General features: G+C 34.5%; 1 protein-coding gene across 1 annotated transcript in view; it reads left to right on the forward strand.

The window, feature by feature from the left end:
- LOC136855787 (uncharacterized) overlaps positions 1-9,898 on the forward strand; it is a 52,337-nt gene extending 42,439 nt beyond the window's left edge. Inside the window, exon 3 of the mRNA XM_067133144.1 lies at positions 9,706-9,898. Within this exon, the coding sequence (XP_066989245.1) occupies positions 9,706-9,898 (193 nt within the window). The remainder of the gene's footprint in view (positions 1-9,705) is intronic.
- Positions 9,899-13,115: the final 3,217 nt, after the last annotated feature.

Consider the following 13,115-nt stretch of genomic DNA (forward strand, 5'->3'; position numbering starts at 1 on the left):
ACCAAAAACACGAACATCAAAATAGAGAGAGAGAGAGAGAGAGAGAAACGTCAAAATCAAAATGGCGTCTCACCTTCAATACATGTCACAATCTCAAAAACACGATTTACTTTTTATAATTGTGTTGGGGCCTCTTACTGGGTCTCTCTACCGGGTCTCTTCACCGGGTGCTCTTTCCCGGGTCTCTTCAAACCCGAGGCTGAAAACCCGAGGACTTTGATATTACAGAACCGGACATTGCCAGAAATAGGTAGGTGTGTTGTCACAACTGGCCTATGAATAATATAACAGCAAATATGCCCTATCTTGCCCTATAAGATTACAGGGGTGGAAGCTGCGTGGCGTGGCTTGGCTTGGCTCTCTCTCTCTCTCTCTCTCTCTCTCTCTCTCTCTCTCTCTCTGTCTCTGTCTCTGTCTCTGTCTCTGTCTCTGTCTCTGTCTCTGTCTCTGTCTCTCTCTCTCTCTCTCTTTCTTTATATATATATATATATATATATATATATATATATATATATATATTTATATATGTATGATATATATATTATATATACATACACACGCGTATGTGTATAACGCGTACACATATACACACACTTATATACACACCACGTAAGCACTCACCACCCCCCTGTGTACTTCTGAAACATTAACAAGCAATAACCTCCCCAACAGAGCTTGTCAGAGAAGGAAATGAAAGAAAATGAAATAAAAATGAAATGATGTAAACACTTTGGAATAGAATTTTAGGAACAGAGAGAGAGAGAGAGAGAGAGAGAGAGAGAGAGAGAGAGAGAGAGAGAGAGAGAAAATGGAATAAAAATGAAATAATGAAACATTTCAGTCATGAGGTTTGGGAGACAGAGAGAGAGAGAGAGAGAGAGAGAGAGAGAGAGAGAGAGAGAGAGAGAGAGAGAGAGAGAGAGAGAGAGAGAATGGAATAAAATAAATATCAACATTTTGGAATAGAACTTTTTAGGCAGAATAAAATAAATATCAACACTCTGGAATAGAACTTTTTAGGCAGAGAGAGAGAGAGAGAGAGAGAGAGAGAGAGAGAGAGAGAGAGAGAGAGAGAGAGAGAGAAATAAAATAAAAATAAAATATAAGAATTTTGGAATAGAACTTTGGTTATCTTGGAGAGAGAGAGAGAGAGAGAGAGAGAGAGAGAGAGAGAGAGAGAGAGAGAGAGAGAGAGAGAGAGAGAGAGAGAGAGACACTTTCTCTTTAGGAAAAATTATGTGTTCATAACTTTCTCTTCGAAAGTAATAACAAACTGCTTAGCTTAAATAATTATTTTTTAATGTTTTTATTTCAAATATTCAGGGAATCCGTAAGCAATGGGAGTATTCCAGAAACTTACTGAATATCGAATGGGTCCTTTGGCGTCACACTTTCTAAGGGCACGTAAAGTAAAAGTTCTTGAGGCTACTTTCTCAAGACAGAAAAATTCTGACACTCAGAAAGAAAGCAAATACGATTCATAAACCATTATCTTCCTCTCTCTCTCTCTCTCTCTCTCTCTCTCTCTCTGTCTCTCTCCCCCCTTTCTATTTTTTTATGTTTCCCTTTATTGTTCCCTCGGGGTACGTACCGTCCAAAAGGGAAGCAGCTCTCTGCCAGAACACCAGCAGTCGTCTCTCTCTCTCTCTCTCTCTCTCTCTCTCTCTCTCTCTCTCTCTCTCATTTTGAAATTGTTGAAATATATTTTCAATAAATATGTGTTTGTAAAGATATCTAATCTGTCTGCCTGTCTCTCTCTCTCTCTCTCTCTCTCTCTCTCTCTCTCTCTCTCTCTCTCTCTCTCTCTCTCACCGTACCTCATTCCACATAACGGAATTTCTCCCAAGAAATAATATATATTCATACGAGAATCCCACCCAATTTTTTTTTTTATTTGATAGACGAGACATTGCAAGACAATGCTATGGTAATCTTGCCTACCCTAATGAATACACCAAGGTAACGGTGGGGTTTTTTGGGGGGAGAGGGGAGGGGAGGGTGGGAGGTGTAATTCCATCCTAATAACATGATATGATGGAGGTGGGGTAGGGAGTAGATAAGCCAAGATTGTGACGTCATTTCCGCAATGGAGGATAATGTTTATTAAAAATGTGTTTCTGGGTTTTGTAAAAAATTTTTTCTATTTTATTAAAAAAAAATATTTGCTGGGTTTTGTAAAAGATTTTTTTATTTTATTTGAAAAAATATTTGCTGTTTTCTAAAAGATTTTCTCATTTAATTCTTAAAAATTTGCTGTTTTGTAAAAGATATTTTTTTAAATTTTATATTAAAAATACTTCCTGGGTTTTGTGAAAGATATTTCTTAAATTTTTATTTTAAAAAAATACTTGCTGGGTTTTATTCAAAGGTATTTTATATATTTTATGGAAGTCTTATCTGTAGAATCGTAAGGGAATTTAGCTGAAACTGGTCCTCGTTGTTGGCAATTAATATTAATATTTTAGGAGAGACACGGATGAAATTCTGCAAGACAGTTTAGTTTAATTTGGAGTTGAATGTTTGTTAGAATCTATTAAATCCTTTTAATTTAACACACACACAGAGAGAGAGAGAGAGAGAGAGAGAGAGAGAGAGAGAGAGAGAGAGAGAGAGAGAGAGAGAGAGAGAGAAAAAAAAAAATTCTGTCCCCAAAACCATTTGGATCTAAAGTTATTTAGGAAGGAACCAACTGACTCTCGATGCCACTACAAATGGGAGATTATAATTATTATATATAGCTCTCTCTCTCTCTCTCTCTCTCTCTCTCTCTGGTTCTAAATGAAGTACGTAAATTTTTATACACCTAAAAGTCATTGCTATATGGTACTCTTATAAACCTTCTCTCTCTCTCTCTCTCTCTCTCTCTCTCTCTCTCTCTCTCTCTCTCTCTCTCTCTCTCTCGGACTGTCAACTTCGGATACGAAAGTAAAATTGGAGTTGACAAACAGAAATTAGACAACTTCGCTGCATGAGGCGGCAAAAAGGTCCCTTAATTTGAATTGCAAACAGGGATTGAGTTCCCAGAGGACGGTACAGAGAGAGAGAGAGAGAGAGAGAGAGAGAGAGAGAGAAAGGTTTATAAGAGTTTACAAGAGTGCCAAATAGCAACAAGTTTTGTGTCTAAAAATTACATACATCATTCAGACATTTAGAACCACCTTACCTTACCTTACAGACCTTACAATTCGTTCAGGTTGCCCCAGGTCCCTCAGTGTGAGGCACCTTTGATGTCTACCAGAGAGTTGCTAACGCATCTTCCGGTATATTTTGCATCTTCCAGTCTTGGATGGTCTGGGATGCATCTTAGATATTTGTCGAGCTTATTCTTAAACACATCTACGCTCACTCCTGTTATGTTCCTCAGATGAGCTGGTAGCGCATTGAATAGACGCTGCATTATCGATGCTGGTGCGTGGTGGATTAATGTCCTGTGTGCTTTCCTTAATTTTCCTGGTATAGTTTTTTGGCACTATTAATCTACCTCTGCTTGCTCTTTTTGATAATTTTAGTTCCATGATGTTTTCGGTAATTCCTTCTATCTGTTTCCATGCTTGAATTACCATGTAGCGTTCTCTTCTCCTTTCAAGACTATATAAATTTAAGAATTGTAGTCTTTCCCAGTAGTCAAGGTCCTTAACTTCTTCTATTCTAGCTGTAAATGACCTTTGTACACTCTCTATTTGTGCAATATCCTTTTGGTAGTGTGGGTACCATATTATATTGCAATATTCAAGTGGACTACGTACGTACGTTTTATAAAGCATAATCATGTGTTCAGCTTTTCTAGTTTTGAAGTGCCGGAACAACATTCCCATTTTTGCTTTGCATTTTGCCAATAGAATTGCTATTTGATCATTGCATAACATATTCCTATTCAACATCACACCAAGGTCTTTAACTGCTTCCTTGTTTGTGATTGTCTCATTATTAGGTCCTTTATATGCATATAGCATTCCTACTTTATCACCATAGTTCATTGATTCAAATTTATCAGAGTTAAATACCATCCTATTTATCTCTGCCCATTTATATATTTTGTTTAGGTCTCTTTGTAGCGAGTTCCTATCTTCATCACAAGCAATTTCTCTACTTATTCTTGTGTCATCTGCGAAACTTCTTACTACTGAGTCCTTAACATTACTGTCTATGTCTGCAATCATAATCACAAACAGCAATGCAGCTAACACCGTACCCTGTGGTACACCGGATATTACCGTAGCTTCATCCGATTTCTCATCATTTTGCAATCACTATCTGTTTTCTATTTTGCAAAAATTCTTTTATCCATCTTCCTACTTTGTCAACAATGTTATGTTTTCTAATTTTTTTCGCTAATATATTATGATCTACCTTGTCAAAAGCTTTTGCAAAGTCTAGGTAAACCACATCTGTATCTTTTCATTTATCATATTTTTATATATGCTTTCATGGTGGACTAACAGTTGGGTTTGTGTACTTTTTCCGGGTACAAAACCATGTTGTCCTATATTGAACAATCTATTTTTCATTAAATGTTTCATTATATTTTTTTCATTACCCTTTCATATACTTTCATAATATGAGATGTCAGACTCACAGGCCTATAATTACTTGCCTCTAGTCTTGAACCACTTTTGAAAGTAGGAGTAATATATGCTAATTTATGCTCATCATAAATCTTGCCTGTATCTATACTTTGCCTTAATAATATTGCTAGCGGCTTTGCGATTGAATGAACCACTTTCTTTAACAATATGGCAGGTACTCCATCTGGTCCTGCTGCTGATCCATTTTTAATTTCATTAATAGCCTGCACAATATCGGCTTCTGTAATATCTATATCTGATAAGTATTCAGTATTTTCATCTCTTATTTCTGTATCATTATCTTCATTGTCAATTCTAGGTGTAAATTCACTCTTATATCTTTCTGCTAATATGTTACATATTTCCTTTTTTCATTCGTTAATCGCCCTTCAATTCTTAGAGGGCCTATTTCTACTCTTATTTTATTCATCTTTTTGCATATGAATAAAAAATTTTAGGGTTTTGCTTGATATTTTGTAGTGTCATTTCTTCTAGGTTCCATTTTTCATTTTCTTTTGATTGTATAATCTTTTGTTCTGCATTTTCTATCTTACTTTTTAGTTCCATCACTTTCCATGCATTCTTTTCTTTGCAAGAGCTTTTTCCACTTTCTAATTTTCTGGAACAAGATCCTTCTGTCTCTTGGAATTCGTGACTGATGCTTACTTTTTTTTCTTCGGTATATATTTTCCACTATTTCCTCTAATATTTTATATAATATATCGGTATTTACCTGTATATCATCACTTACAAATATGTTTTCCCATTCTTTGTTTAATTCTTCATTTATTTTTGACCAATTTATATTCTTACTATAGAAATTGTATTTTCCATATCCTTCCCATTTTTTCGTCTCTTGCTTTTCTTTGTTTTCGTATGTTCTGGAACGGACTGTTAGTTCTATGACATTATGGTCCGAAATACTCGTGTTATATACTATTATTTCTTTAACATAGTTCACCTCATTCACAAATACTAGGTCTAAAATATTATCCTTTCTTGTTGGTAGGTGATTTATTTGCTGAATGTTATGTTCTAGTAGCATATCTAATAGCTTTTCAAATTGCCTCTTATCTTCTGCACTACTATTGCTCTCTTTTTTATATGTATAAATACAACCACAGTCTCCTATTCGTTCTTTCCATTCTACAAAAGGAAAGTTAAAGTCTCCGTTAGGAGTATAGTCCAGTCCTTGTGATTTCTACATATTTCATCCAATTTTTCAATTATTATGTCAAACTCTTTAGTATTAGGGGTCTATATATTACAATGTTCACTAATTTTTCAGATTCAAATTCTACCGCTATTAATTCACATTCTGTGTTACTATATTTCTCACAGATTTTTCCTTGATTGGCATCTCTCCCATATATCGCAGTTCCCCCTTGATTTCTATTTTTCCTATCTGATCTATAAGTTTGGAAACCCTTTATCTGGTCATCATTACCAGTCTCTTGGGAATACCAGGTTTCACTTATATTCAATATTTCTATTTTTTCATTTTGGGTTAGTTCTTCTAAGAACTCTATCTTTCTTTTGAGTTACTCGAAACTAGACCCTGCGTTCATCACTATGATTGTTTGCATATTATCTCCATTATCTAATATGGGTAATAATAAGGATTTTCCCATGTCTCTTTCCTGTTCTGATATGTTGATCTTTTTTCATTTCCAGAAATTCGTACATTAAAAAATCCAACTTTTCCATTATATTTGTTCTTCCAGCTTCATATTTATTCACTTTGTGCATAAACCTGCACTTATCTCCATATCTGCACCATCCCCTGCATCATAGATACATTGCTTGTTCCTTGTGCTATATCTAGGTGCTGATGGCTCATATCGTGGTGCTGACTTTTCATAATGTGTTGTTGGCTTGCTTTTTGCCTTCATCACATGATCTTTGTTTTTTCTTTATTTGTTTCATTTTTTCCTTGGTTTTTATATGTATTTGATTTTTTTATTTTGATTTTGGTCTTTCATGGCTACAGGATGCATGTACCTACATTTCTTATTAAACCTACATCCATTTCCTTCTTTCCAGTTTCTACATATTTTTGGATGTAGATCTCTGCATTCCTCTTCATAGCCATCTAGATATGCACATTTGCCATAGATCTCATAATTGTGACATATCTTGGGATGTTTGTAATAACATCTTTCACCAAACCTGCAATTCCCTCTTTTCAAAAAGGGTGCATACTGTGTCTTTCTTTTCTTTTTTTTTCTTGTTCATTCCCCTCAGTATGGAGATCCGGGTACAACCTCTTTGGGATTTTTATTTTGATTTATCAGGTCATAATTTATTTCTTCATATGTATGTTGCTGTATTGCCTCATATGTAGAATCTATGAGTTTCTCTGCATCCATACTATTATCCTGTTCTTTGTTTTCATTAATCTTTTCTCTCTCTTCAGTCTTATTTTCTTCTCTATTTTCCTCTTCTTCCTTCTTCTTCATCTTCTTCATCTTCTTCATCCTCCACAATCTGTACATTAAGTCTTGATTTAATGAACTTGTCTATCCATACTAGACATGTTGAGCAAAATATTTTTGTGTCCTTATTTCTATTTTGCTCAATTTCAGCACATGACGGGTGTGTCGGTATGTGGCAAGCATAGCATTTCCTAATCAGGTTTTGTGGATTTACAATGCTATACCACACTCTACATAGTTTACATGCTTTAGGCATCCGTTTGCCTATTGAATCAATCAATATATTCACTAATTCCACCGTACTTATTTTCTTTGATGGAATGTGTTGATTTTTGTAGATTTTCTTTATAAGTCTTTTGATAACTTGAACTTTCATTGGTATCTCTTCTATTATTTTCATTATATTTTCTACAGATTTGCTCCAGCTTGAAGGATCGTATCCTTTCAATATGTCTGTGAATGATTTCACATCTTTTGGTCAATGCTGCAATTAATCTCCATGATCAGCAAACCAAGTTCCCTTCCTGCCAATTCATCGTATTGAATATCACCGATGCAAGCTAGATTTCGCCACCTTTGCCACTGTTGGCTGATTCCTCCATGATTTTCTGATTTTATTAATTCACTCGTAGACAACTTATTAGACGGTTTTTCGCTCTAATCTGATATTAAGCTAATCACCGATAGTTCACGAACACTTTTAGCTATATTTCATTCGCTAATTGTATGTAAGACGCGTATTATCGGGTAGATTATCCAGACCATGAACGATTACGTCTCACCGAGAGAATGTCACATCACAGAGAGAGAGAGAGAGAGAGAGAGAGAGAGAGAGAGAGAGAGAGAGAGAGAGAGAGAGAGAGAGAGAGAGAGAGAGAGCGAGAGAGAGAGATTTACAAGAGTACCAAATAGCAATGACTTTTATCTGTATAAAAAATTACATACTTCATTTTGAACCATGGAGAGAGAGAGAGAGAGAGAGAGAGAGAGAGAGAGAGAGAGAGAGAGAGATTTACAAGAGTACCAAATAGCAATGACTTTTATCTGTATAAAAATTACATACTTCATTTTGAACCATGGAAGAGAGAGAGAGAGAGAGAGAGAGAGAGAGAGAGAGAGAGAGAGAGAGAGAGAGAGAGAGAGAGAGATCCACTATCAAATATTAGTATAGTTTAATTAAAAGTCCTGAGTGTCAAAAATCCTTTTCAGGATGAAGCTGCGAGACCTACACCTTTCTCCACCCGAGCTAACTTCCACCACAGTCATCTAACTACCAAATACATCAGAAAATGGACCTATATAAATCTCTCCGCCCATGAATCGATCGCGTGCAAGTAACTGAACGTCAGTGAACTCTATATAGCTGCAAAATATTGCAATAAACCTCAGGATTGATAGCAATTTATTTTTGCCGTTGCAATATCTGTTCTGCCTAAAATTTTATATATTTGTTTTTTATTTTTTTAATAAAGTCTGATTGCACAAAAATATTGCAAGAGCTTTTAATCTGAATTCATCCATTCAATGAAATTATGCAGTTCGTTCTGTTTTTGCAAATGAATTTCCAGAGTAGGAGTGGTTGGCATACATTAATATATATAAATAAATATTTGTATAATATTTATATATATATATATATATATATATATATATATATATATATATATATATATATATATATATATATATATATATATATATATATATATCACTGTCTTCAGGTGATGGAAAATTGAAAATTTTGATTAAGAAAATTTAGTTTAAAGATAATATATAAAAATAAGATGCAGACTGTTATAATAATAATAATAATAATAATAATAATAATAATAATAATAATAATAATAATAATAATAATAATAATAATAATAATAATAATAAAAACTAGCCCGAAACCCAACCTATAATAGTCCCACAAATAATATACCTGAAATATCTGAAGAGGTGAGCACTTGAACTTTAGATAATTAAGCCTAATTGTGTGTAGGGTCCTCGCAGGTAAGGTGGAGTGTGTGTCTGGGGATTGAGAGAGAGAGAGAGAGAGAGAGAGAGAGAGAGAGAGAGATGATATCAGATCAAAATAGTCCTGTGGGGGCTCTTAGCCTTTCTCTCTCAAGTGTCATTGGACAAATCTGGATTACGACTGGGAAAAGGAAAGTCTAAGTGGCTTGACAATAATAATAATAATAATAATAATAATAATAATAATAATAATAATAATAATAATAATAATAATAATAATAATAATTTTTTTACATTTCTATCTGCTTTCGTTTTGTGTAATCTGAGGGCAGATGAATAATGCTCTCTCTCTCTCTCTCTCTCTCTCTCTCTCTCTCTCTCTCTCTCTCTCTCTCTCTCTCTCTCAGTGCCTAGTTAACCGGAGTGGTTGAACACCAAGATAAAACCTCACAGTTGCATGGAGGAGTAGTTGTCAGAGGGGCTGGACAGCAAGATTGGAGGTAGAATAAAAGGCTAAAAAGTGATTTGCATCAGCTAGGGGGTGAAGAGGCCCTGTGAATCCCCTTTAATAATGCCTACAGTGCACCACATGGGGTGCACTGAGTTACTACCCCCACAGGGTAGTAAGGGTCAACATAAAAAAAAAAAAGAAATTTGTATTTTCAAGTTTATTTGTGACTGGAGAAACAAAAATGATTTCTTATATATAAACTGTCCCAAATTCATTCCTGATCCTTTGAAAGGACCTACTGTCCTCTGTATAAGGACAGGAAGAAGAAGAAGAAGAAGAAGAAGAAGAAGAAGAAGAAGAAGAAGAAGAAGAAGAAGAAGAAGAAGACTAAACAGAAACGAGAGGAGAAACAGACAACGCGCCATCATTCCTATTTAACCCGGGGGTCAGGCATCATCTCTCCAAGATGGCGGAAAGATAGATAAGCACGAGCGAATGATATGTGTCTTGCCTCAAGGTTGATGAGTATCGAGTTCCAATAAGCGCTTGGAAGGAACGAAGGAACGAAGGACCCGCAAGGATGCCTTCCGAAGGCGAGGACTGAAGGAACGGGAGCCGGAGGAGGAGTAGGATTTGAGGCCTCGGGATCCTATTAAAGATTTCCGATCGCGGGAGTGGAAAGATGGCCGCCAGTGCGGTTCGTCGTTGCCGGGAAATGAGGCGATCTAGGCCTGACGAGTCTATGTCTCCGCTTTCTTGCGGGCGTTCGGATTGGAATACCGAGCGCGCGCGCGGGCGCGGATGGTTAGTGAAGGTTGCTCTCTCTCTCTCTCTCTCTCTCACTCTCTCTCTCTCTCATTGTTCTAATTCTGGAATTTTTTGTATATCAGTTCACAAATATAATAATAATAATAATAATAATAATAATAATAATAATAATAATAATAATAATAATCATAATCATAATAGTATTATTATTATTATTATTATTAATAAATATATATTATACATTATATATTATAATTATATATTATTATTAATATAAATATATATATATTATACATATATATATATATATATATATATAATAATGTATATATATATATATATATATATATATATATATATATATATATATATATATATATATATATATATGTAGAAATTCATATTTTATCTTATATTATTATTATTATTATTATTATTATTATTATTATTAATTAATCCTAACATACGTTCAGTATCCAGCCATACTTCCTCTACTTAATCACTGAAGTAGTACCCACAGGCCATACAATATACCCCCACTAGCCTCAATATATATAAATATATATTCTACTCTGCACGCCCACGCCCGCGCGCCCACGCCGTCTCCCCCAGCAATCATTATATATCTCTATGTGAAGACGGGACAAAGAGCCTTAGAGACTCTGCAATGCTCTATACCCCTCAAAGCTTTGATTTAGTATATTTTTTTTATTTTTTATTTTTTTATAATACGTCTGAAAGCAAGTGAAGAATTTGCTTTTGAATAGATTTTTTTTGGGGGGTGGGGAGTAGAGGGGGGGGGATGGGTTTGGGTGGGATTGGGGGGGTGAGTCTGGGTTCATATAGATATGGGATATGTTCTTGATAGTTTTTTGTAAGAATATTTGTGAGTATTTTTTTTAATGTACTTTGTATGGGAGGGAATTTTTCCATATTTTTGTATTTAATTTTTTTCATGATTTATTTCATTATTCAGTGAAGTAATAATAATAATAATAATAATAATAATAATAATAATAATAATAATAATAATAATATTATTATTATTATTATTATTATTATTATTATTATTATTATTATTATTATAACCTATAAAAGACAGTTCACATGATTAACAATAATAATAATAATAATAATAATAATAATAATAATAATAATAATAATAATAATAATAATTAGTCCCCAAAAATCATAAGCATGAAAAAGAGAGAGAGAAAAAAAAAAAAAAAAAAGATATATATATATATATATATATATATATATATATATATATATATATATATATATATATATATATATATATATATATATATACATATAAGAATTCCAAACATATATGTCTCTACACCCCCAAGAATAAGTATAAGTATAGATATAAATATATAAGTATACAATTGCCCTCTGACCAACTGTTCCCCAAAAAGCAGCTTTTCAGCGGATTAGTCTCATATATTTCTCCTTCTGTGTGTAACACGCTTGTTTATAGGTCTTGGGAATGTGGAGTATAAGAGGTATTGGGGTAATGTGTGGTCTACTTCTCCTGTTAAGGTGGTGAGGTACTTTGTGTAAGACGGGGTGTATATATAATATATATATATATATAATGTACATTATATATATACACTAAAATGACAACAAATCTCATGAATTTACTCTTAAATGATATTCTGAAAATTTCGTCTCATTATCTGAAATCAAATTTGTCACACAAAGCCAAATATATCAACCAATCTACTTACAGATTTTAGACAATATGATCCTGCTTCTTAAGAAGAAGAAGAAGAAGAAGAAGAAGAAGAAGAAGAAGAAGAAGATCAAAGCAAGTAAGAACAAATCAATCACTTTTTTCAACCCAAACACGAGATACCAAACTTGGGCTACTCAAGATGGCGGAGGCGAATCCTCGAGAGAATGAAATATTCCCCCCCTTGTGAGGAAACCTACTGAGTACTAGAGCCTTCTTCTTCTTCCTCCTCCTCCTCCTCCTCTGCAGGGGATACGGACCCCCACCCCAGGGGTCTTCTCACCTCGCATCCTTCTGAAGGAGTCTCGATCGTGGGGAGAATAAAGAAGGATTTCTTTTACACGTGGAAGAGTAGGGTATATAGGATTTGTTCCTTCGAAGGAGTTCCTTATTTTTTTGTTTCCTGAGCAGGGAAGTGGAGTCCGGTGGCTGTTTACAGCTCGTTATGATGTAAACAGTCTGGTCGTTGGTTTTTGAATGTTTGAGAGGTTGTATGTTTAATGCTGTAACTGTTTGTGATTGTTTATTAGTAAATTAACTGTACATTTTTCATTTTAATTACAATCTCACAATAGACTCCGCTTATACAGTACATTAACTGCCTATTTAATCTTCCATTTTAGTCACAATCTTACAATTAACTGTACATTTAATATTCTCTTTTCGGTTAACTTGATTATACAAACCTCCCTCCCAGCCAAACCATTTTGCATACACACCTTGGCTGGGTTTCACAATGATGATCCATAAACTGAATTAGCCAACAAGGGACGAAAACCCGAAAGCAATGGTTGTTTCATTTGCATAGAAAACGATATTAGGGTTCCAAACCCCGTTTTCTAAACCCCACCACGCCCCCTTTTCCGACGCCCTAGGGGTTAACTTTGATAATATCTTTTTTTGGGTGGTTCAAAGCGGAACGTGTTCTGCTTAGAGGTGAGTACACAATGGCGATTGAAATAGACTAGGATTGACTGACGCGTGAAAGGAGATGGAGGTCCATTCAGATGCAGATCGATTCGTGGAATCAACTCCATAAAATTGGCGAGGCAAAATTAAATCAATTCAGTAATGGACTGGAAAGATATTTCCTCAAGTTTTATGGCAGACCTGTGTAGAGTAATTTCAGATTCAATTTGGCTTGATAAAGATTATCCTGGGGATTGATTGTGCCCTAATGTTCATTTCCT

Source organism: Macrobrachium rosenbergii, chromosome 33 (genome assembly GCF_040412425.1).
Source record: "Macrobrachium rosenbergii isolate ZJJX-2024 chromosome 33, ASM4041242v1, whole genome shotgun sequence".
Lineage (NCBI taxonomy): Eukaryota > Metazoa > Arthropoda > Malacostraca > Decapoda > Palaemonidae > Macrobrachium > Macrobrachium rosenbergii.